The 22,520-nt window shown below is 42.3% G+C and overlaps 1 protein-coding gene across 1 annotated transcript; it reads left to right on the forward strand.

Moving 5' to 3' along the window:
• The first annotated feature begins 54 nt into the window (after window positions 1–54).
• Window positions 55–15,992, forward strand: araf (A-Raf proto-oncogene, serine/threonine kinase). The gene is made up of 16 exons (XM_079567822.1): window positions 55–95; window positions 2,301–2,482; window positions 5,117–5,220; window positions 5,663–5,765; window positions 5,858–6,012; window positions 7,053–7,151; window positions 8,116–8,257; window positions 8,534–8,558; window positions 8,633–8,763; window positions 8,852–9,054; window positions 11,694–11,870; window positions 11,945–11,991; window positions 13,494–13,612; window positions 13,859–13,990; window positions 14,074–14,208; window positions 15,459–15,992. The coding sequence occupies exons 2-16, from the start codon at window positions 2,372–2,374 to the stop codon at window positions 15,597–15,599; spliced, it is 1,824 nt and encodes a 607-aa protein (XP_079423948.1). The 5' UTR covers window positions 55–95; window positions 2,301–2,371; the 3' UTR covers window positions 15,600–15,992.
• The last annotated feature ends 6,528 nt before the right edge of the window (window positions 15,993–22,520 follow it).

The raw sequence follows: 22,520 nt of genomic DNA on the forward strand, positions 1-22,520 counted from the left end.
AATCAGAGCGCAGGATTTCAGATACTGTTCCGCTTTCCCCGAAGTTCTTGACAGATCCGACTTCAGATTGAGAGAATTCAAGATGGCTGACACAGGTAAGAGTTTGCCTAAACTGCTCTTAAACTGTTTATTCAAACTTGGGCTTTGTTTACTTGATGATGTAGTTGTACCTGCTGTTGCGCCGAGTGTTTGCGTACATGTTAGTCATCTTCTTCGCTGTCGTGGACTTTAGGGAGACCGTAGAAGTAGCGCTGGTAAACCCCGAAGTGGCTACGGTTAGCTGCTAGCTCCACCGGAGGACTCGCTAAATGCCAGGCACATCGTCCGAGTAGGTGTGGTTTAGCGTCGCTATGGAGACTCTGTTTTCCGTGATTTTTGTCATATTTCCGCCGATTTTTCAGTTCAACTTGAAAAGGTTAGACAGGCTTGCGTTAACATTACAAACTCTTAAAATGTCAGACATGAAGAGATGTTGAGCTCGGTTGTTTTTGTGATTGCACCGAACACTGACACGCTGAACTTGTGTGTCAGTTTTACATTCTCCTAACAGATCAAAGTCTCGGCTCTGTACGGTTTTGCAATGTGTTACTGCCAGTAAATGCTATTTATTTTATTTTTTTAAACAATCATTCACACACTAAATATATGTATTAAATTCTAGATGGTTAATTCTGCACTCAGTTATGACCCCGCCCCGAGCGAAATGCCTGGACTTTAGAGGGACTTCAGAGTGTACGCTGTGCTAGCGCCGAGTTGGCTACATAATCTCTTTCAGGCGTGCTGTCCTTAGATAAACAACGCAAACAACTCTGATTTGATAGCGATTAGGTTGGTAATTGTTGTACTTAAAGGTTCGTCGTAGTTAGAAATCATATTAAAATTGTGCAAACTTTACTTTCGGCGTCTGTCACTGTGTATTTGAATCGGATCTCTCCCTCAGTAATGCGCGTACTACTTTACTCCTTTTTGTCACTATTTAAAGTGCCATGGTCTTGTACGCACATTAGGGGATGGTCAGTATGAATGTTCAGCCGTTTAAATTACAGCCATGATTTATAGAGTTATAACTACCATAGTTTCTCATTCAGAATCTGTAAAACGAGCATATTGTATTAGCTGAATATATTATATATTTTTAACTCATGCAGGGTTTCTACAGGTGGCAGCAAGTCGAATGAATGACCTTTTTCATGCTTAGATGCTATATTAAAACTACAAGTGCAAAAAGAATCTTTGCATAATCATAAGTTTGTAAACATTCAATCAAATGGAGATATTCAAAACTGAATTGGACTTGGTTTTAAATCATACCTTTTTGTAATTTTGACGAATGTCGGCAGTAAAATAGTTCAGTAATGTCCTGGAATGGGTTCTGTCGCCAAGGAAAGCATATATTTTCTAACAAATTTTGATTTAATGCCAGGTTAAATCTGGTTTAATGCTTTTGGAATCTAAGGGAATGACTTTTAAGGCCTTAAATTTCTGCATAATTAATGTAATTACTTTGAATGTCCCGGGTAAACCCAGAGTCAAGGAAAATAACAGCCCCCACGCAAGTTATTTTTGTCATAAAATTGTTGTCACGCCAACTCTGCTATAAATAACTTCGCTTTAAATGTGTGGTGTTTATCTCATCACGGCACTAAAAATGGCCCATGACAATTAATGGAGACGTACGAATGACATGTTATGACGAGATGTTGTAAGTCTTGATAGTGCGGCTATACCCCCAAAATGAAAGAGCTTCACACAAATCGAGCCGCGTCCTTTTCTCCTGCTGTTAGCATTCAGCTTCACAGTCACAAGCGCCTCCGCTAGAAAGTATAATCAGTGCACTCAGCCTTCTTTGCTTTACTTCAACAGTACGCTTTCCCATGTGTCGACACTTGTTGAAAGTGGTAGATCGAGAGCGTCATGGCGTCTGAAAAGGTTGTTTGTCTTGGCAGATGAATTCACGTAATGAACGAATTGCATTTTTAATCATTAGAACATACTGCAATTATAGACTTAGATCTGACAAGCCAAATTGTAAACGCAGGAATCATCATACTTCTCCTCAGGGTTTTGCACGGAACAAAAATGTGGGCATATTACACAATTTCATAGAAGCAAGTGTGATCAACTCATAATGTGTAGACCTCAATAAGTGTGAGATCGTATCACAGGATGAAAAGAATTTGACGATGCACTTTCTGGCACTTTTAATAGTTTTACTTAAACTCAATTCATGCGCATTCTTTTGATTGCGCGCATTTCGTTTGCACCATCTGACTGAAGTAATGTGCCTCTATGTTTGGCAGGTTCAAGGTAGAGGCCTCTCTCTGAACGTTATCTGTGCTGAGGTCGTGGTGTGATTTGTGCAGCCCTCACAATGTCCTCCACCTCCTCGTCCTACTCCTCTTCAGGGGAGACCAGTCCAGAGGATGTGCCCCGCGGAGGAGGCACCATCCGGGTCTATCTCCCCAACAAGCAGAGGACAGTGGTAAGAGACTCCCCGTCGTCATTAACCGTGTCAGTGCTCTCACACGATCTGTGTCAGCTTTCTCAGTATGTGGTCACTGTGACGGCGAGTGCAGGCAGTTTCACAGATTGTGGCTTCTGAAAACCTCAAGTTTTGTGTTTGGTGCTCTGAGATGTGTTAGCTCAAATGAATAAGGCATGAAAATCATTATTGTAATTTGTTTCGTTGATTTTGGTTCATAATCAATCATATTGTTTTTTATATAACACAATATCATAACAGCCTCCGAGTTACAGTCGATGCGTGTAACTTTGATGTTCGGACAGCAGGGTACATGCTGGAAATCAATCCACTCAATGAAACAATTCATGATTCACCAGCTATAGTGACTGTTTGCAAATGTGTTATTATTTACTGTGCGAAGTAAAGGTGGGTAGTACTCCGTTACAGTTACTGTACTAGTTCTTGTTTTATCATATGGTACTTTTTACTTCTACTTGAGTAAAATTATAATGAAGTATCTGTACTCTTACTTGAGTAATAATAATTGTAGCTTTTTCTACTGTGAGTAAATATCTAAGTGGCAAATGCTTCAATTTGAGATGTTGTTCATTATAGATAAACAAAATCTATAAAAACATTTTAAATATCTCGATGTCCGCATAATTTTATGTTTTGTTTCAGACAATTTATGGATTCATTGAAAATAAATCAGACTTTTTCGCTCAGTTACTCAGTACTCACAGTACTGAAGCAACATTTTCTCCAAGTACTTTTTAACTTTTATTTGAGTAATTTCTTTGGTCACTGGTTTCTACTTGTACTCGAGTCCAACTTTACTCTTACTTGAGTAAATATATAGGCTACTCTACCCGCCTCTGGTGAGGCATGGAAAATTTATTTGTAGAGCACAATTCAAACACAAGGCAAGTCAAAGTGCTTCACAGTTGCATAAAATTACAATATCAGTCAATAAAACATCAACATAAAAATGTATTATTTACAGTAAGAGGCAAGAAGTGCAGATAAAATACTTTCAGTTGTCATATGCACCTATAAAAAGAACTGTTTTCAGCCTGGATTTCAACATTGTTGAGGCCTGTCTCACATCCTCATAAAGACTGTTCCAGATTGTAGATGCATGAAGCTGAAACGCAGCCTCACCGTGTTTTGTCCTGACTCTGGGAACCACTGGGGACCCCTCCCTGAAGTTCTCAGGGCCCGAGATGGTTCATACGGCTCTAACATGTCAGAGATGTACTTTGGCGCTAAACCACGAAGTGACTTGTTCACAAGCAGAGCTGTTTTAAATTCTATTCTCTGAGCGACAGGAGGCCAGTGCAGAGACCGGAGCACTGGTCATATTTCCTGGTTCTTGTCAGGACTCAAGCAGCAGCGTTCTGGATGTACTGCAGTTGTCTAACAGTCGAGCCGAGATCGCCCTAGTTTCAACTCCATTTACTGAAAGTTAGTTCAGCCCGTGTTCTCACACACTCGCACCATCAGCCACGTAGCAACGATCAGCTCTTCGCTGAACTTATTCCCATGACAACGGGCATCGATGGTTGGCTATGATCACTCCTCTACCTCGTGGTTAAAAGCTGTGAGGGTGATAAACGCGAAGCGAGGAGAAATGCACTTTAATCGGCTCATGAAGAGCAACGTTTTACTGCAGCAGGAATGGAAAGACAGGAAAGAGTCGTACCTTGATGTTTTAAAGTTGATCCATTTTGCCTCGTCGGAGCAGTGAGTGCGTATTCATTCTTTCTTCGTGCAAAAAAGAGGCTTGAAAGCGAGAGTAGTTCGGCCCGAAGTCAGCCGCATTCACACCACACTCGCTCCGAACCACAATGCGGCTTAAGCCGCTCCGAGACCACCTGTTTCAGCCGCACCAGGAGCAGCTGTTTAGACCGACTTTAAGTTTAAGTAATGCGGTTGGATTCACACTGACCCAAAAGTGGTGCTCTCGGGTAGAGAGGCCCTTTAGGTCGACTTCACTAGAGCACAGTTGGATGCAGTGACAGAGTGTAACTACAGGCCCATGTTCACCTGCCGTCAGTGGCACGTAGATCTGAGTGTCATCTGCATAGTTGTGATAAGACACATTATTGCTGTTTTTTAGCTGACCCAATGTACAAGTTGAATAATAGGTCCCAAGATTAACCCCTGGGGGACTCCACAGGTCATTCCAATTTTGTCTGAGACACAGTACATCCTGTTCTCGAGATAGAACTTGATGAACAGACCAATTGACTCACAGAATTACCATCCAGGAACTGCAGGATGCATGTGAACTTTTTCATGTTCCCAAAACACTTTTTCAACCATATACTGTATGATGAAAGCATCAAAGAGCTACACACTTTCCAACCTGTGCTCAAATCTTTGTGGTTTTTTAGAAGTTCAGACCATGGAAATGTGTGTGCTGCAGGTGAAGCAAGACAGACAACTTTAAGTTAGACTTAACCACAGCTCTCTTTTTTTATCAAATCTCAGTGTGTTCTACCTCAAGGCTGCCTGTGTTAAACATCCAACATCAAATATACATGTGGCTCCTTTTTTGTTTTGTCGCGTCCGTGCTCTGCGTCGGTTCCTGGATCCGTGAATGATTGACACAAATGGATGCTATTATAAAGTCATATGTTTTCTTTGCAGGTTAATGTTCGTCAGGGGCAGACTGTGCACGAGAGTTTAGATAAAGCCCTCAAAGTCCGAGGCCTAAGCCAAGAATGCTGCGCCGTGTTCCGCCTGCTAGAGGGGTAAGTCTATAATGCTGCTAAATAATAGGAATTTAATTTCTTTCCACTGTGTGACTTTTTAAAAAGTTTAAAAGGGACTGGTAATGCAATTATTTCAATGTAGTTGTCATTTGGTTTCTATTCAGAGCAGTTAAAGGTAGGATACGTAGGAATTTATTTTAAGATTCTTTTATTGACAACAATTGTAATGTAGATATTTCACAAGCTCAGAATTTTGTGCTTTGGGTCATCAGATCCTACTGGGCAATTAAACAAATGATGTGGAAGGAGTTTAATATGACTTGACTTTATTTTTTAAAGCAGAAAGTACTGCACATGCTACTGTACATACCCTGCCTTTGACTTTCAAGTGGCAAGTGCAGGAGCATTACATGCAGAGTGTGCCCAAAGAATGCGAGAATTAAATAAAACTAACCAATTTGTTATTACTGACCCATTTTAGGCGTAAGCGGCTGACGGACTGGGACACAGACATTACTCCTCTAGTTGGCGAGGAGCTTCTCGTCGAGGTCTTAGATGATATTCCTCTTTCAATGCACAATTTTGTAAGTTACATTTTTATACTTACATTGGCACAGAATGAAACTCAAGTAATTTGAATATTATGCACTATTTAAATATGACTTTTTTTTTTCAGGTACGTAAAACTTTTTTCAAGCTGGCTTTTTGTGATTTTTGCCACAAGTTTCTTTTTAATGGCTTCCGGTGTCAGACGTGTTGCTATAAGTTTCACCAGCACTGCAGTAGCAAGGTTCCTACTGTGTGCGTGGACATGGATACAGTGAGAGAACGGTAAGTTTTATTTACCATCCCTGCAGTGTGGGCTGGGGGAAAATACAATATTAATAAACATATTTTGTGGTGTGGCTGGTTAAATGTTGTGCGATACCTGCCAATTTATAGTAAATAGGTGAAAAGTGTCAGTGGTAGGCACTTTTACTGTGGCTAATGCTCATTTTGTAGTGTGGTTAAATACAGATTAGTGGGATAATGGACTTGGTCACTGATAGAAATAATCAGCAAAGATATTTCCTATGAAATATCCATGTAACTGATACCAACTTCCAGCACAGTATGAGAGTGTTTAATCAGAATCTCTAAACACCCATTAACTTGCCCTTTAGTAATTGTGACTAAAGATAATTAATTCAGATTGTGACATTTTTGCATTCCATCAGACCTGCTGAGCGACTCGTGGTTTATTCAAATAAGATCTTATCTGCAAAGCAGCAGTAACTACTTTTTCACACGTTGCTCCTAACTTCCTGACTTACAACCTATATGTTGCAAAATGGTGTGAGAAAGTACTTTCAATCTGAGAAATCAACCTTAATCAACTAAGTAACTTGTTTACCTTAATAGTACCTTTTCGTAGTCCCTCTGGGGGTAATGCAAGTGTTAATGGGATGATTTTGGGGTCTGTCATCTCCCGCTGGTGTCTCTGGCCAGAAAACCACAATTGCAACTTTCCTGCCTACGGGTCGGAGGCACCAATACACACTAATGGAATCACGAAGAAGAAGCTAGCACGCTAACGGGCAAAGCTAGCTGCAGGCTAGCACTTAAACAGTATTTACAGCCAAGTTTGAGAGAAAAAATTATCTCCATTGTGTAATTGGATTTACAATATCCCTCTGTCCCTTTGTCTTTTCTGTCAACGTTTACTCTCACGGACAATTAATGATTAAAAAAACGCTTCGACACCTGCAGTGGCACTTATGGCCTCTAGGGGCATGTCTTACTTAGTACTGCTTTAAATTATTATTTCCAAATTTTGTTTTGTTTTTTTCTCTTTTTTTTTTTTGAAATGTAATATTTAAATTTCTGCCCAGGTGTGACCCTCACCCCGGTGTAGAAGAATACCCTCGGATCATGCTGCCAGAACATTCCCCTTCACAGAGCAACCTCGACTTCCCCCCGGACCCTTCTGGGTGAGTGTGAACTAAAAAGCAATGTAAAGGGTGAAGGTCCACGCATGGAAACAGAAGCCAAATCAGTGTCAATGTTGAAGTGTTTCTTTTTTGACACTCAAAATTCCAAACAGCTCCAGCCGGGGTGTCCCTCCGCCATGGGGTCTGGAGCCGTTTAGTTCAGGAGGGGCTAGGTAGCGCTTTTGGACTGGGTGGACTGAAGTGATGGGATGAACAAATCAATCATAGGCAACAGAAGAAAAAAAAGAATGTGGTTCTGTGCCTGCCGTTCTGCTGCTCTGAGGCAGGACATCAGTGCGCGATGATTTTACTATTTTCAGTTAGACCAAATTTAGCCAATGGTTTGCTGTAGATTGCGCTCCATACATTTCCCACGGCCAGGCACAGAAAGCCTGCCTCACACTAAGAAACATCGGTGGTTCAGTGCCTTGTCACTCAGAGCTGTCAAACCTCGGCAACACTCTGACACACCCTGATCAACTGAGTCTCACTCTGAGTCAAGGAAACTCTTTCACACACTGAACCATGACTCGCCGAGTGAAGCGACACAAGCTCCAGAGCTCCAGTATTCTTTGCACATCAATACTTTAAAGTGCACCCCTCCGACATGAACTTATTTTATTGACCTTTATTTAACCAGGATAGTCCCACTGAGATTAAGAATCTCTTTTTCAGGGGAGTCCTGGCCCCAGAGGGGAATCTATTGTACATGTTTTTAGTGGTAGGGGAAACCGGAGTACCCGGAGGAAACCTACGCAGGCACGGGGAGAACATGCAAACTCCACACAGAAAGGCCCTGTCCAGGTGGGAATCAAACCCGGGACCTTCTTGCTCTGAGGTGTGAGCGCTAACGGCTGTGCCACCGTGCCGCCCAATTGAACTGAACCAAGCCTTGGACCTGTCAAAATACATCATTTGATTTAAAGTTTTTACAGTATTTCACTAATGACTTCTGTCTTTTCAGGATGGACCTGCTCTCCCCGACCCCGGCCTTCCGTTTCCCGCTGCCTGGTGCAGAGGGACAGTCTTTACAGCGGCATCGCTCCACCTCCACCCCCAACGTGCACATGGTCAGCACGATCGGCCCTCTGGGACCCATAAGAGAGGTCAGAACACATCCGTTAAATTGATCTGGAGAGCCAACTACATTTACTATTGATTAAACCTTTTAGAGTATTTGAACACTGGGATTAAACATGCAAGTGTAAATTGTACTAGATTGCAATTATCACTCAATACCTCACTATCAGATCTTTACTGGACTGGCTGTTGTGCACTGGTAGCTAGTTTACAGTCAATTGACCTATACATTTTTCACTTTACTTGTCTTTTGTGTATTAAACAGAAATTACTCTTTTTAACTCTTGGCAATTTATTTTCAGGAAACTCTAAAATACAACACAATAGGTAAGTCATTTTTTATCTGTCCCTTTTCGTCTCCAAGTTGTTCCTCTTTCTTAATCAGTATCCCACACATGCAGGTCCCGAGCCGTCGCCGAAGCTTTCCACCAGCCCCCCCTCGTCTCTGGGCTCCCCAGGCAGGAGGCCCCCCAAATCCCCCTCAGAGCACAAGGAACGCAAGCCATCCTCATCGGACGACAAGAAGAAAGTGGTGAGTAATGTTTATTGTCATTTTCTACTCGGTAATCCGTCATTTAGCTGCAGATAAGACCCTGACACGTAAATTACCTCTCTTCCAGCAACGGGGCGGCATCAGAGACTCTAGTTATTACTGGGAGGTGCAGTCCCGAGAGGTGACCATCCAGAAGAGGATAGGGTCCGGCTCGTTCGGGACGGTGTACCGAGGAAAGTGGCACGGAGACGTCGCCATAAAGATCCTCAAAGTGACTGAGCCCACGCCAGAGCAGCTACAGGCCTTCAAGAACGAAATGCAGGTCCTACGGTGAGTGGCACTTTCCACAGGGGTTCAGAATGACTGCAAATGCAATGAGCAATATCACGGCTGCACTCATACCAATACTGAATCAGGTATCGAATCCAAATAACTGATACTGAGCCAATTCCTGCTTTTGCTTTCACTCTTTTAAAAAACACAACATTCACCAACTTGATGTGCGTGAATTTGGGCATGCTATACTCATTTAAAGCTTTTAACGTGTAGAATTAAGTTGCCGCAAACATACTTTTTGATCGCAGTTAGCAGCCATATTGCTAATGCTCAGCCACAAAAGGTTGGAACAGGGGCTAGGACTGGGTCACCAACCTTTTTTGTTCTGTGTACCCATTGAGTTGTTTACACTCAGTACCCCAGCCCCGAGAATCCTCAAGAATTTATGGCTTATTCCACAGTCCATCATAGACAGAACTGCCCATAGCACTTCAATGCCTATTCAATGCACACTTCATTTCCTGTGCATTGAATAACTTCAATGTGCTGTATTCATTTTAATAGTATTGGATGGTTACTTATCACTACAGCTAGTCCTATTTTTGCCTTATCTCTCTCTGACTTCATTTTCCTGTAGGTGTGTTTTGGAGACGAGCACAACTTAGCCAGTAGCCTACAGCATTTTGATTATTTTTGTTGCCGCTAAATTTCGCTCAATATGGACATGCTATCTCTTTATTTTCATTTTTCTGAGTGCCTTTTAGTCGCCAGGTTAGTTTTCAATCCAATCCAATCCACTTTATTTATATAGCACATTTAAACAACTAAACGTTTCCAAAGTGCTGCACATGCAACAAAATCAATAAAACCAAAACAGATGTTTTACAGATGAATAAAGTCCCTGGGCATAAAGCGGCTTAAGAATCGCCAGAACTGTTAGCCGCTAGTTAGCCGCTAGTTAGCAACATTAGTTGCCGGTGTTGTAAACACTCCAGATCCAGCGCTGAAACACAATGAAGACAACATTTAGCTCTGGTTAAATCCAGCACAGACTCTGATTTAGGGAGTGTAGTCTGTAATAAAGTCAGCTCTATGTGGAATATTGTATTTCCACTAAAGAATTCGCCAGTTTGTTGCTCTTTTCTCTCCTCAGCAGAGAGATGCGTCCTGTAGGAACACCGTCAAGTGGTATCGGTTTCTGGTATCGGGACATCATTAATGATTACGAGTATGAGTACAAGCATGTGGTGTCCGGCCGATATCCGATACTGGTATCGGTGCATCCCTAGCAGTGATGCCAGTAAAGAGTAACGTGGGACAAGTCACATTTTTAGCATTCCAATACAGGATTTAGAGAGTTGGAAATAGAATCTGAATCTGTGGCAACATTGTTGATGTTGCTGTTAAAATGCACTTCCAATAACGCCAGTATTTGTGTGTTGAGGCGGGAGAGGCGAGATCAGCAGCTGATGATTGTAGCTAAAAAAGTAACTCGTAATCTAACTTGGTTACTTTTAAAATCAAGAAATCGGTAAACTAAGTTCATCTTCAGTCAAAGCTATTACAATAAAACTGTTACAGAATATTTGTAATGATGTTGGAAGATGCATATATTAAAGAGGGGGTATTATGCTTTTTTCAATCACATAGCACCAGTCTATATCACACTACAATGATGACGAAACCTTCTGTTGGTCTGTAAATGCAGTAAATTAGAATAACTGCCTTGTATAAAATTGCTCTCTCAAAATGGCTGTAGCGAATGTCTTGAAATAGGCCTCTGTCTCTTTAAGAACCTCTGAGCCTTTCCGACACGCCCCCTCCACACGCTGTCTGTGGCATCAGTGGGGAGGGGGCTCTGCTGAGGAGCAGTGGTTGGTTACTCGGCTGGTGACGAAAGCTCGGAGGCGTCTCCAGGAGGTGGGGGCGTTCCTAGGAGGACTCAGGCAAACCTATCCCTAAAATGGCTGCCATCAGAGTTTTTACAGATTACTCAAAAATATGTGAATGTGCCAAGGCAACACTTCAGGCATGTTTTTAATGAGGGAATGACATAATAACATGATGTAAAGCTTGAGAAAGTCAATTTTGCATAATACCCCCCCTTTAATATTTACAGCTTGTGTCATTGAGCCGAGAATGTTTATTAATGTTGGTTTATTAATGGAAAGCCCCTTATGCAACATCTTGTTTGCCTCTGCCTTTGAACTGCAGTAAAAAACATGAATTGTTGTAAAAAATTGACTTTGTGGCGTCGCTTCAAAGAAAATGGTGACATAATTCTTTGCCACTTCACTCATCCCAAACTTTGTAGTGGTCTGCTCGGACAGATCTATCAGGATAATGAATGTTGTCAGCAACATAAATGACAAGTACAGTGTGGGCTTTTGTGGTCAGACTATGAGACTTTTTTTTGTAGCAGGCCTCAAGACGCTGATAAAATCTTCACATAAAACCAGGGGAAGCCCTGTGTTCTGACGTTTGTGTCACCACATATACGTCAACGAACCGACAATGGGCCCAGGATAACTTTATTGCTTTATGTATAACTTTTGTAAAACCTTTGAATCTGACCTTTGCAAATGTGGTGGCCTAAGAACATGGATTATTCACCACTTTACAGCAATCTAGAAACTTAGCCATCCTAACTTACTGTTTGTCAATGTAATTCCCATTGTCTGTTTCTGCTGCAGGAAGACCCGCCACGTGAACATCCTGCTGTTCATGGGCTACATGACGAAGCCGAACTTCGCCATCATCACTCAGTGGTGCGAGGGCAACAGCCTGTACCGCCACCTGCACGTCACAGAGACCAAGTTCGAAACCATGCGGCGCATCGACGTGGCCCGGCAGACGGCGCAGGGCATGGAGTGAGAGCACTACTAACAGCATCACGAACACCATATGTGAGCTTCAATTTAAATGTACTTTTTTTCTCTTGCAGTTACCTTCACGCCAAGAACATCATTCATCGGGATCTCAAATCTAACAGTATCCTTTTTACAGCAGTCGATGTCCTGGTCATTTTATATAGACATTTGGGTGAAAGCTCTACCAGCTGAGCCACTACCGACCAGGCAGTATGATTACAAGTTAGGGATGATAGGGTTTTCATTCCATAGATCGTGTTGATGTAGCAGTTACAAGCTTTACACCAATTTTAGTTTAGCCTCTGTTTGAAAACTGTATAATACAGTAAATCAAACAGGCTGAGAGCTTGTCTGAGAAATCAAATCCTAGTAATTGAGAGTTTAGCCTTTTAACCCCCACTTTAACCAATCATATTTTCTTCAGTTATTATCCAGGCAAGTCGAAAAGCGTCTTGAAAAGAGCGTCAGAATAGCAACAAAAAGGAGATGTAAACAAAGATGAAAATGCAACGAAAAAGTTACAAAAACATGACCATTTTTTATTTTTTTTATTTATTAAGCAGGAAAGATTTAAAATTAAATCAGGCCTGGCTCAGTACAAACTGATTTTCAGCAGCAAACACCGCATTCAACATCAGCTCAACAAAAGGAGGATCACACTGGTGTGAGGCTACAGTGTCCGTCACAGTCTTTAGAAGTCCAGGTGACTATGGTTCTTATGGTGAGGGGGGTCCTGTTCCAGGCCCTGGTGAGCTCTCAGAAAAATTAATTGAATCCGTAGGTGTAAGTTTGGGGTAAGGGGTAAGATTTGGTTTGTGGTGGATCTGGTTGAACTCTCAGACTGAGATCTGGGTCTTGGGACCGGAGCCGACAGTGAAGCCAATGGGAAGTTGTTAAGCAGATGGAAGTAGAGCTTAATCCCATGGCTCAGGGCAAAGTTCTGGAAAGTCAGGGCACCAGACTGTGATAGAGCAGTGCAATGGTGGATCCAGCCAGGGAGGTGGATCTTATATGCACTGTCTAGCCACTAAGTACTTCCTTAGTCGTGAGCGTCCAAACTGGGAGGCTGTAGGACAAAGTGGAAAGTACCATGGCATACAAGTATGTCCTTGAGACGGATGGTGACAAACTCTGCTCTGATCTTACCATACACAAACATTCTTTGTGAGGTTTTGTATGTGGACACTGTATGTAATGTGACAACAAACAAACAAACAAACAAACAAATAGATTTGGGTAAAGCCGAACTGGAGAAAATGCGATATGAAAATGTGCTCTGTTAAAATGAAGGTTTAGAGGTTAATATTGTGAAGACATTAAATCTTTCTTTTGTGCATCATTCAGGCAAATTCAATTCACTTAACTTTATTGTCAATTCTTCTACACGTAAATGCCAGAAAATCAAATATTTTGTTTCTCTCAATCCATGGATGCAAAAGACAATAGTTATTGAGAAATATCAAATACTTGTACACAATAGGGGGCAGCAGAGGAAGGGGGAGAGAAGAGGAGACGACTATCTTCTCTTCCAAGAGAAGAGAAGATAATGTTTATTTATTTATTTATCTTCCTGGATGTTTGTGAATTCTCTTTTTGAACTATTTTCCTAAGCAGATGTGTTAGACATTTTCCTCCATGAGGGCTGGACAGTGAAGATCGGCGACTTTGGTTTGGCCACGGTCAAGGCACGGTGGACCGGCTCACAGCAGGTGGAGCAGCCCAGCGGCTCCATTCTGTGGATGGTGAGCTTTGTTTTTTGCCGCTACACCCTTTCTTCTGAAGTATTGACAGGACAGCATCCGCAAAATAGAGCAAAGTAACCTTGTTTTGATGCCTCTTGGTAGTAGTGAGAAATCTGCTAATTGAGCTGCTGAAATGTACACTTGTCACACAGTTTACTTTGATTTGCTGTTAAGCTGCACACGATTTCTTTTCCAACAACAAACATTGAAGTAGTTTTTAATCTTGAGTTTGTCTCCTTTTTCTAGGCCCCTGAGGTGATTAGGATGCAGGACAGTAACCCGTACACGTTTCAGTCGGACGTTTATGGATACGGAGTGGTGCTGTTCGAGCTCATGTCGGGAACACTGCCTTACACCAACATCAACAACAGAGACCAGGTTTCAGCTCTGTTTTTATTATGTTTAACGTTCGTTGTGAGAGTTTGGCCTAATCTTGGTCGTTTGTTTGTGTTGTTTTGCAGATAATCTTCATGGTCGGCCGTGGGTACGTGTCGCCGGACCTTAGTAAACTGTACAGCACGTCTCCTAAATCCATGAAGCGGCTGATCATAGACTGTCTGAAGTTCAAACGGGACGAGAGGCCACTGTTTCCACAGGTCAGTCATTGATGCCCCTTAGGGCAGGGCGATGTGGCAAAAAGAAATCATAGCAGGTTTCTTTAGCTAAGTTTACAATATAGATTTGGTCACGATTTAGTATTTGTATATTGCCTTTCAGAGGCAACTAAAGCCAAATGCTTCTTCTGAAGGTTGACACTGTGATTGCTTAAATTCCTGTCTTTCACTTAGCTTGATGAGACTGAGCTACAGGAGCAGTAAGAGGGAAAAGTGTCGAGCATAGGGCCTGTATTTGACTGAAAAGCCACAGAATCCCGATATGATGATATCACAAAAAAAGCAGATTGTCAGAAGGATCAGATTGCCCAGCTCTTATGCCACTATGTTCTTCTATATTAGAATATGAACTTTGCTCTACAGTAATGCTGTAATGAACAATAATGAATACATTAAATGTTGTTGACGTGTGTACAAGTGTTAGCACTTTGGTTTAAGCCTACTGAGGTTGTTGGAGAAGTGAAATCTAGATGAAGCGACATTTGCAAAATGTACTTTGTGGGGCTTTTTGCTTTTAATCACATGGTGAGAGAAAAACAAAAAAACAAGGCACTCCTCCCACATCATATTTCTCTATTTACATTTTCATTTTTTAAAAGATTTTAATATACACAAGCCCAGCACAATAAAGGCTTTTTAGAACATGTAAATAGAGAGTTATGATGAGGAAGGGAGTGGCGTGGTTTCTTGTTTTTTTCTTAAGTTTCTGTTCCCCAAACACCAAAGAGCACCTTCCCCAAAAATCAACAACTTTGTGGTATTGCCTGCCTGAGCACTTTGTGTCTAGCTTCTCTGTGGTCAAAGGCTGGTTGGTTCTTGAACAAAAACATACAGTAACTGGAGTAGTATTTTACTTCGCTCACGCAGGTTTCAGTAATTCTCTTTTTCTTTGCTTGTTGTTCTTTCTCCTTACTGAAGCGCTCTGTTCCGTTTGAAATTTTTATCACAGAACACAGAAGAGTCCTGTGGAATTTTAAAACCCATGATAGATTACCGGGTCTGTGCAGTCCTACTCTCAAACTGCATTTATTACGGCGCCATCAGTAGCATGCTGTTAGCTGATCACTTTAAGATCACTTTAAGATCCAAACAACACCGTCTAGCCATTGTTGTATCTTTTCGATGCACACACTTTAAACTTGAAGTCTGAAATATAAAGCAATAATTATGCATGACGTGTCCACTGTAAATACTAATCCGATTATGACCTTGCGTTTGTTTTTCCCGTCCAGATCCTGGTGGCCATAGAGCAGGTTCAGGACATGCTGCCAAAGATCGAGCGCAGTCGGTCGGAGCCGTCGCTGCACCGGGCCGTTCACGCAGAGGACCTCAACCCGCTGCTCCTCAACACCACCAGGTTTTTGGCTCTTTAAAGCCCCACCCCCCCCTGCGAGCACCAAGCACTGGGCAAAACAACACGGGGGGCGACCACTTCTGCCGTCACACCTGAGAGCGATGAACCACACGACGGGACGGCCCGACACAGTGGTGACGGGACACCCCCCACGCACCTGCACCACGGAGCACCGGGCACACAAACTCTGTAACAAACTGCAAAGAAATGTTTTTATACTCAAAAGTAGGTTTACTTGCACCAAATCAAATGGAGTGGAAAGTTTGCGAAAATGTAAAATCTGACATTAGGTTAATAGGAAGCCGCTTGAAAATCCAAGTTAGTCCAGATGAGGACGCCGTAGTGAAGCTGCTAAGTTAACATGCTGTTTATTCAATGACTTTGCCCCCTTCAGATTCATTTGTATTTAGCTTTGACAGAAGACATGAGGAACTAGAAAGCCAAGTTTGTCCACTAGAGGGTGCTGTGTGGAAGCTCCTCTGTCAGAGCAATCCAGATGATAGGCTGTAGAAGATGTTGTAATAACATCATTTTATGCATTTTAATACAATGGTTTATTATTCATATTAGATCATAATTTGCCTCGTGACATTTTTAATGACTTACCAGATTTTAAAACATCCACCATAAACATTTGGGAAAGGTAATGGATTGTTACTGTTTTAGTACATGTTTTTAAAAGTAAACTATTTAAGGTCAAGTATGAGAAGCCGAACCCGTGTAAAAGTTTCTGAAAAGCCCACGGACACATGCGACAGCCATGATTTTTTAAATGAAGTTTTTGACCTGGATCTGTCACTTCACCCTCTCACGCAAAAAACGCAGCACTTAACGCCTTAGATTAGAGGATTTTTAAAGCCCCTTACCTGATTGTTTTTATATATATAAACAATGTAAAATGTTAGTTGTGTCCAAACTCATTCCTAACTTTCCTAACATATTTAGCATCCTAATATTTCACTGGGATGAGTTTATAGGCGCATTTTACTACTTTACAGGGTCACTTTCACAGGAATGCTTGAAAACCAGTCTGTAAGTTCATCAACTTCATACACATGTTTTATAATTAGTAGCAGGGTTACTGATTATAGTAACTGCACATTTACAATATACTGAGGCAGTGGTTCCCAACCTTCTTTGTCTTGCGTACCCCCTAAATCAGAGTACCCCATACCTCGAGGATCTTGCAGATATTTTTACAAAGTGGCCAATTTAACATTTTTAAAAAATATTATACTGAGAAATATCAGTAAACTGAACTTTGGAAAAAACGTCTCGGAGGACACAACAAATGTCGTGAAATTTACCAGAAAGAAAATCTGGAAAAGTGCCTTTAAGTTCTACACTAACTGTCATGTTACCATCACTCGTGGTGTCTGGTTAAAAGCACAAAGAGCAAATATTAAGTTGTTTTTCTCTTTCTTATTGAGTTAGAGTAAAGCAGCCATTTGGATTAAATCAGATCACTATTTAAATTTTGTATTTATTTTATTTAATTTGTCCTTTATTTATCCTGGATAAAACTCATTGAGATTAAAAATCTCTTTTCCAAGAGTGTCCTGGCCAAGATGCAGATGCAAATTAAAGTTCACTTAAAAATATTAGTCTGTTAAACATTAGAAGAAGATAAGTTAAATGAACTTGATTTATTTGGGTGCTACCATTTGAAGTCATTTTTTTTTAAGTTGGTTCAACAAAAAAACTTTTTCAGTGGAGATAGGAAAGCGGCTCCAACAAAACTATGGTTGCCTTTTTTTCTCCCACTCTTTCCCCTCAATTGTGTGGACCTGGCAACCTTGAAACGATCTAACAAACTGATTAGATTTAAATGAATTATCTCTATATTTATATTGCCCATAAAAGCACTGCTGTAACCAATTATCTGTACTGTTGCAAGTCAAGTAATGTCATTTGAATTGCATTTCACCAGGAGGTCTGAAGGGGGCGCTAGTCTGCTGCAGAGAGTTATGAGAGTTCACACACACCTGTCTCATAAAGCTTTACTTCATAGTGACAATAAGAACAGCCATTCCAATATTTTACCATTTACGCAAATGTCTTTTTCTTTTTTTGTTAGATCAAATTTTTGTGACTGTCTTGCACTCTTTTTCCGATTGTTTCTTGTACTGTCCTGACGTATTTTCCTGCAAAGTAGTAGCACACAATAAATCAATTTAATCACCAGCATAAGCGATAGCAGTAGGCCAGTACACACAACATCCTAATTCCGGTCTGTGTCGTCATTTCCAAATTGAAGAATGGGCTTTCAAAGCATTTATTTCTTTGGTAAATCGACTTGGTGGGTTTTTTTTGTATTGAGAACTGTACAGTCTTAATGTAAACGGTTAGTTGTTTTGCTGCTATCTGAGCGTGACTGGGCGGCTTCAAGTGTGTGTCTCTGTGGGTTAGTCTTACAAACAAGACATTTTATAATAAATAAAGAATGAGTACTGTAGCGCTCTGTTGTCAATTTTCATTTTGCAAAGGGCTGTTGATGATTCTACACTTTTGAATTAGCTTTTTTTTTTAAATTAGCGTTGATTAAAATGTTCCCTTTTCTAACTTCTAAGTTCTGGTTGGGCAAATAGCAGCAGGTTTGTTCAGGGATGCGTAATATGAAAAAAGGCAGCCATTTCTGTTCACTGAAATCGATGATATATATTTAGCAAAACCTTTTCAAAACAGAACGTTTCACTGAACACTGAGAAATACTAAACCAAGACTAAAACGAGCCTGAAGTGGATTAAAACTGAACTTTTGTACATTTCTTTTAGCAAAAAGAATAGTAAATATCAATTGTTCTGAAAACTTCAGGGATTTTTGTTATATTTTGGCTCCCTGAGATAATGATAAATTGCCGATGTATCGTGCAGCTCTTGTTTCGATCCAACAATAAAATCAATCTCTCTTGTATCCGTTTTGTGCACTGTAGTAAACATTGCTGAACTAATACTCACTCAACCAGCTGCGCTAAAATCAGGTTTTCCTTTCACAAAGTATGTACAGGCACATTTATTGCTGGTTAGCAATGTCTTAAATTCACAATCTGTTCAAGTTTATTATACAACAAATGGACAAATTGGGTGGATTGGCTGTAGATGGATGGGTGGATGGATGATGGATGGATGATGGATGGGTAGATGGATGCATGGATAATAATAATAATAATAATGCATTGGTTTTATATAGCGCTTTTCTGGACACTCAAAGACGCTTTACATTGCATTATTCATTCACTCCATACCCGGTGGTGGTAAGCTAGTATTGTAGCCACAGCTGCCCTGGGGTAGACTGACGGAAGCGAGGCAACCAGTCTGCGACATCGGCCCCTCCGACCACCACCAACCACTCACTCACTCACTACATTCGCTAGGCTTCCTGGTGTTCCCAAACGGTCTCCCATCCAAGTACCGACCAGGCCCTTCCCTGCTTAGCTTCCAAGGTCTGACGGGATTGGGCAGAGCATAGGCGGTATGACCACGATGGATGGATGGGTGGATGGATGATGGATGGATGATGGATGGATGGATGATGGATGGATGATGGATGATGGATGGATGATGGATGATGATGGATGGATGATGGATGGGTGGATGGATGATGGATGGATGATGGATGATGGATGGATGATGATGGATGGATGATGGATGGGTGGATGGATGATGGATGGATGATGGATGATGGATGGATGATGGATGGGTGGATGGATGATGGATGGATGATGGATGATGGATGGATGATGGATGGGTGGATGGATGATGATGGATGGGTGATGGATGGATGATGGATGGGTGATGGATGGGTGGATGGATGATGGATGGATGGATGATGGATGGATGATGGATGATGATGGATGGATGATGGATGATGGATGGATGATGGATGATGATGGATGGATGATGGATGATGGATGATGGATGGATGATGGATGGATGATGGATGGATGATGGATGATGATGGATGATGGATGGATGATGGATGGGTGGATGGATGATGGATGATGATGGATGGATGATGGATGGGTGGATGGATGGATGATGGATGGATGGATGATGGATGGGTGGATGGATGATGGGTGGGTGGATGGATGATGATGGATGGATGGATGGATGGATGGATGATGGATGGATGGATGATGGATGGGTGGATGGATGATGGATGATGATGGATGGATGATGGATGGGTGGATGGATGGATGATGGATGGATGGATGATGGATGGGTGGATGGATGATGGATGATGGATGGATGGATGATGGATGGATGGATGGGTGGATGGATGATGGATGATGGATGGATGATGGATGGGTGGATGGATGATGGATGGATGATGGATGGATGATGGATGATGATGGATGATGATGGATGGGTGGATGGATGGATGATGGATGGATGGATGATGGATGGGTGGATGGATGATGGATGATGGATGGATGATGGATGGGTGGATGGATGGATGATGGATGGATGATGGATGATGATGGATGGATGATGGATGGATGATGGATGATGATGGATGGATGATGGATGATGGATGGATGATGGATGGGTGGATGGATGATGGATGATGATGGATGGGTGGATGGATGGATGATGGATGGATGGATGATGGATGGGTGGATGGATGATGGATGGATGATGGATGGGTGGATGGATGATGGATGGATGATGGATGGATGATGGATGGGTGGATGGATGATGATGGATGGGTGATGGATGGATGATGGATGGGTGATGGATGGGTGGATGGATGATGGATGGATGATGGATGGATGATGGATGATGATGGATGGATGATGGATGATGGATGGATGATGGATGATGATGGATGGATGATGGATGGATGATGGATGGATGATGGATGGATGATGGATGATGATGGATGGATGATGGATGATGATGATGGATGGATGATGGATGATGGATGGATGATGGATGGATGATGGATGATGATGGATGATGGATGGATGATGGATGGGTGGATGGATGATGGATGATGATGGATGGATGATGGATGGGTGGATGGATGGATGATGGATGATGGATGGATGGATGATGGATGGGTGGATGGATGATGGATGATGATGGATGGATGATGGATGGGTGGATGGATGGATGATGGATGGATGGATGATGGATGGGTGGATGGATGGATGATGGATGATGGATGGATGGATGATGGATGGGTGGATGGATGATGGATGATGATGGATGGATGGATGATGGATGATGGATGGATGGATGATGGATGGGTGGATGGATGATGGATGATGATGGATGGATGATGGATGGGTGGATGGATGGATGATGGATAATGGATGGATGGATGATGGATGGGTGGATGGATGATGGATGATGGATGGATGATGGATGGGTGGGTGGATGGATGATGGATGGATGGATGATGGATGGGTGGATGGATGATGGATGATGATGGATGGATGATGGATGATGGATGGATGGATGATGGATGGGTGGATGGATGATGGATGATGATGGATGGATGATGGATGGATGGATGATGGATGATGGATGGATGGATGATGGATGGGTGGATGGATGATGGATGGATGATGGATGGGTGGGTGGATGGATGATGATGGATGGATGGATGGATGGATGGATGATGGATGGATGGATGATGGATGGGTGGATGGATGATGGATGGATGATGGATGGGTGGATGGATGGATGATGGATGGATGGATGATGGATGGGTGGATGGATGATGGATGATGGATGATGGATGGATGGATGATGGATGGGTGGATGGATGATGGATGATGGATGGATGATGGATGGGTGGATGGATGATGGATGGATGATGGATGATGATGGATGATGATGGATGGATGATGGATGGGTGGATGGATGGATGATGGATGGATGGATGATGGATGGGTGGATGGATGATGGATGATGGATGGGTGGATGGATGATGGATGGATGATGGATGATGATGGATGGATGATGGATGATGGATGGATGATGGATGATGATGGATGGATGATGGATGATGGATGGATGATGGATGGGTGGATGGATGATGGATGATGATGGATGGGTGGATGGATGGATGATGGATGGATGGATGATGGATGGGTGGATGGATGATGGATGGATGATGGATGGGTGGATGGATGATGATGGATGGATGGATGGATGGATGATGGATGGATGGATGATGGATGGGTGGATGGATGATGATGGATGGATGATGGATGGGTGGATGGATGATGGATGGATGATGGATGGATGATGGATGGGTGGATGGATGATGATGGATGGATGATGGATGGGTGGATGGATGATGGATGGATGATGGATGGGTGGATGGATGATGGATGGATAATGGATGGATGATGGATGATGGATGGATGATGGATGATGGATGGGTGGATGGATGATGGATGGATGATGGATGATGGATGGATGATGGATGGGTGGATGGATGATGGATGATGGATGGATGATGGATGGGTGGATGGATGATGGATGATGATGGATGGATGATGGATGGATGATGGATGGGTGGATGGATGATGATGGATGGATGATGGATGGGTGGGTGGATGGATGATGGATGATGATGGATGGATGATGGATGGGTGGATGGATGATGGATGGATGATGATGGATGGATGATGGATGGGTGGATGGATGATGGATGGATGGATGATGATGGATGGATTGATGATGGATGGATGATGATGGATGGATGATGGATGGGTGGATGGATGATGGATGGATGATGATGGATGGATGATGGATGGGTGGATGGATGATGGATGGATGGATGGATGGATGATGATGGATGGATGGATGATGGATGGATGATGGATGGATGATGGATGGGTGGATGGATGGATGATGATGGATGGATGATGGATGGGTGGATGGATGATGGATGGATGATGGATGGGTGGATGGATGATGGATGG

This window comes from Gobius niger (genome assembly GCF_951799975.1).
Source record: "Gobius niger genome assembly, chromosome: 1".
Lineage (NCBI taxonomy): Eukaryota > Metazoa > Chordata > Actinopteri > Gobiiformes > Gobiidae > Gobius > Gobius niger.

Excerpts from the sequence above, each read along its gene's own strand:
- araf (XM_079567822.1), top strand. The coding sequence starts at position 2,372 with ATGTCCTCCACCTCCTCGTCCTACTCCTCTTCAGGGGAGACCAGTCCA. Across the intron at positions 8,559-8,632 it reads TCTAAAATACAACACAATAG|GTCCCGAGCCGTCGCCGAAG; the intron begins GTAAGTCATTTT and ends CCACACATGCAG. Across the intron at positions 13,991-14,073 it reads ACATCAACAACAGAGACCAG|ATAATCTTCATGGTCGGCCG; the intron begins GTTTCAGCTCTG and ends GTTGTTTTGCAG.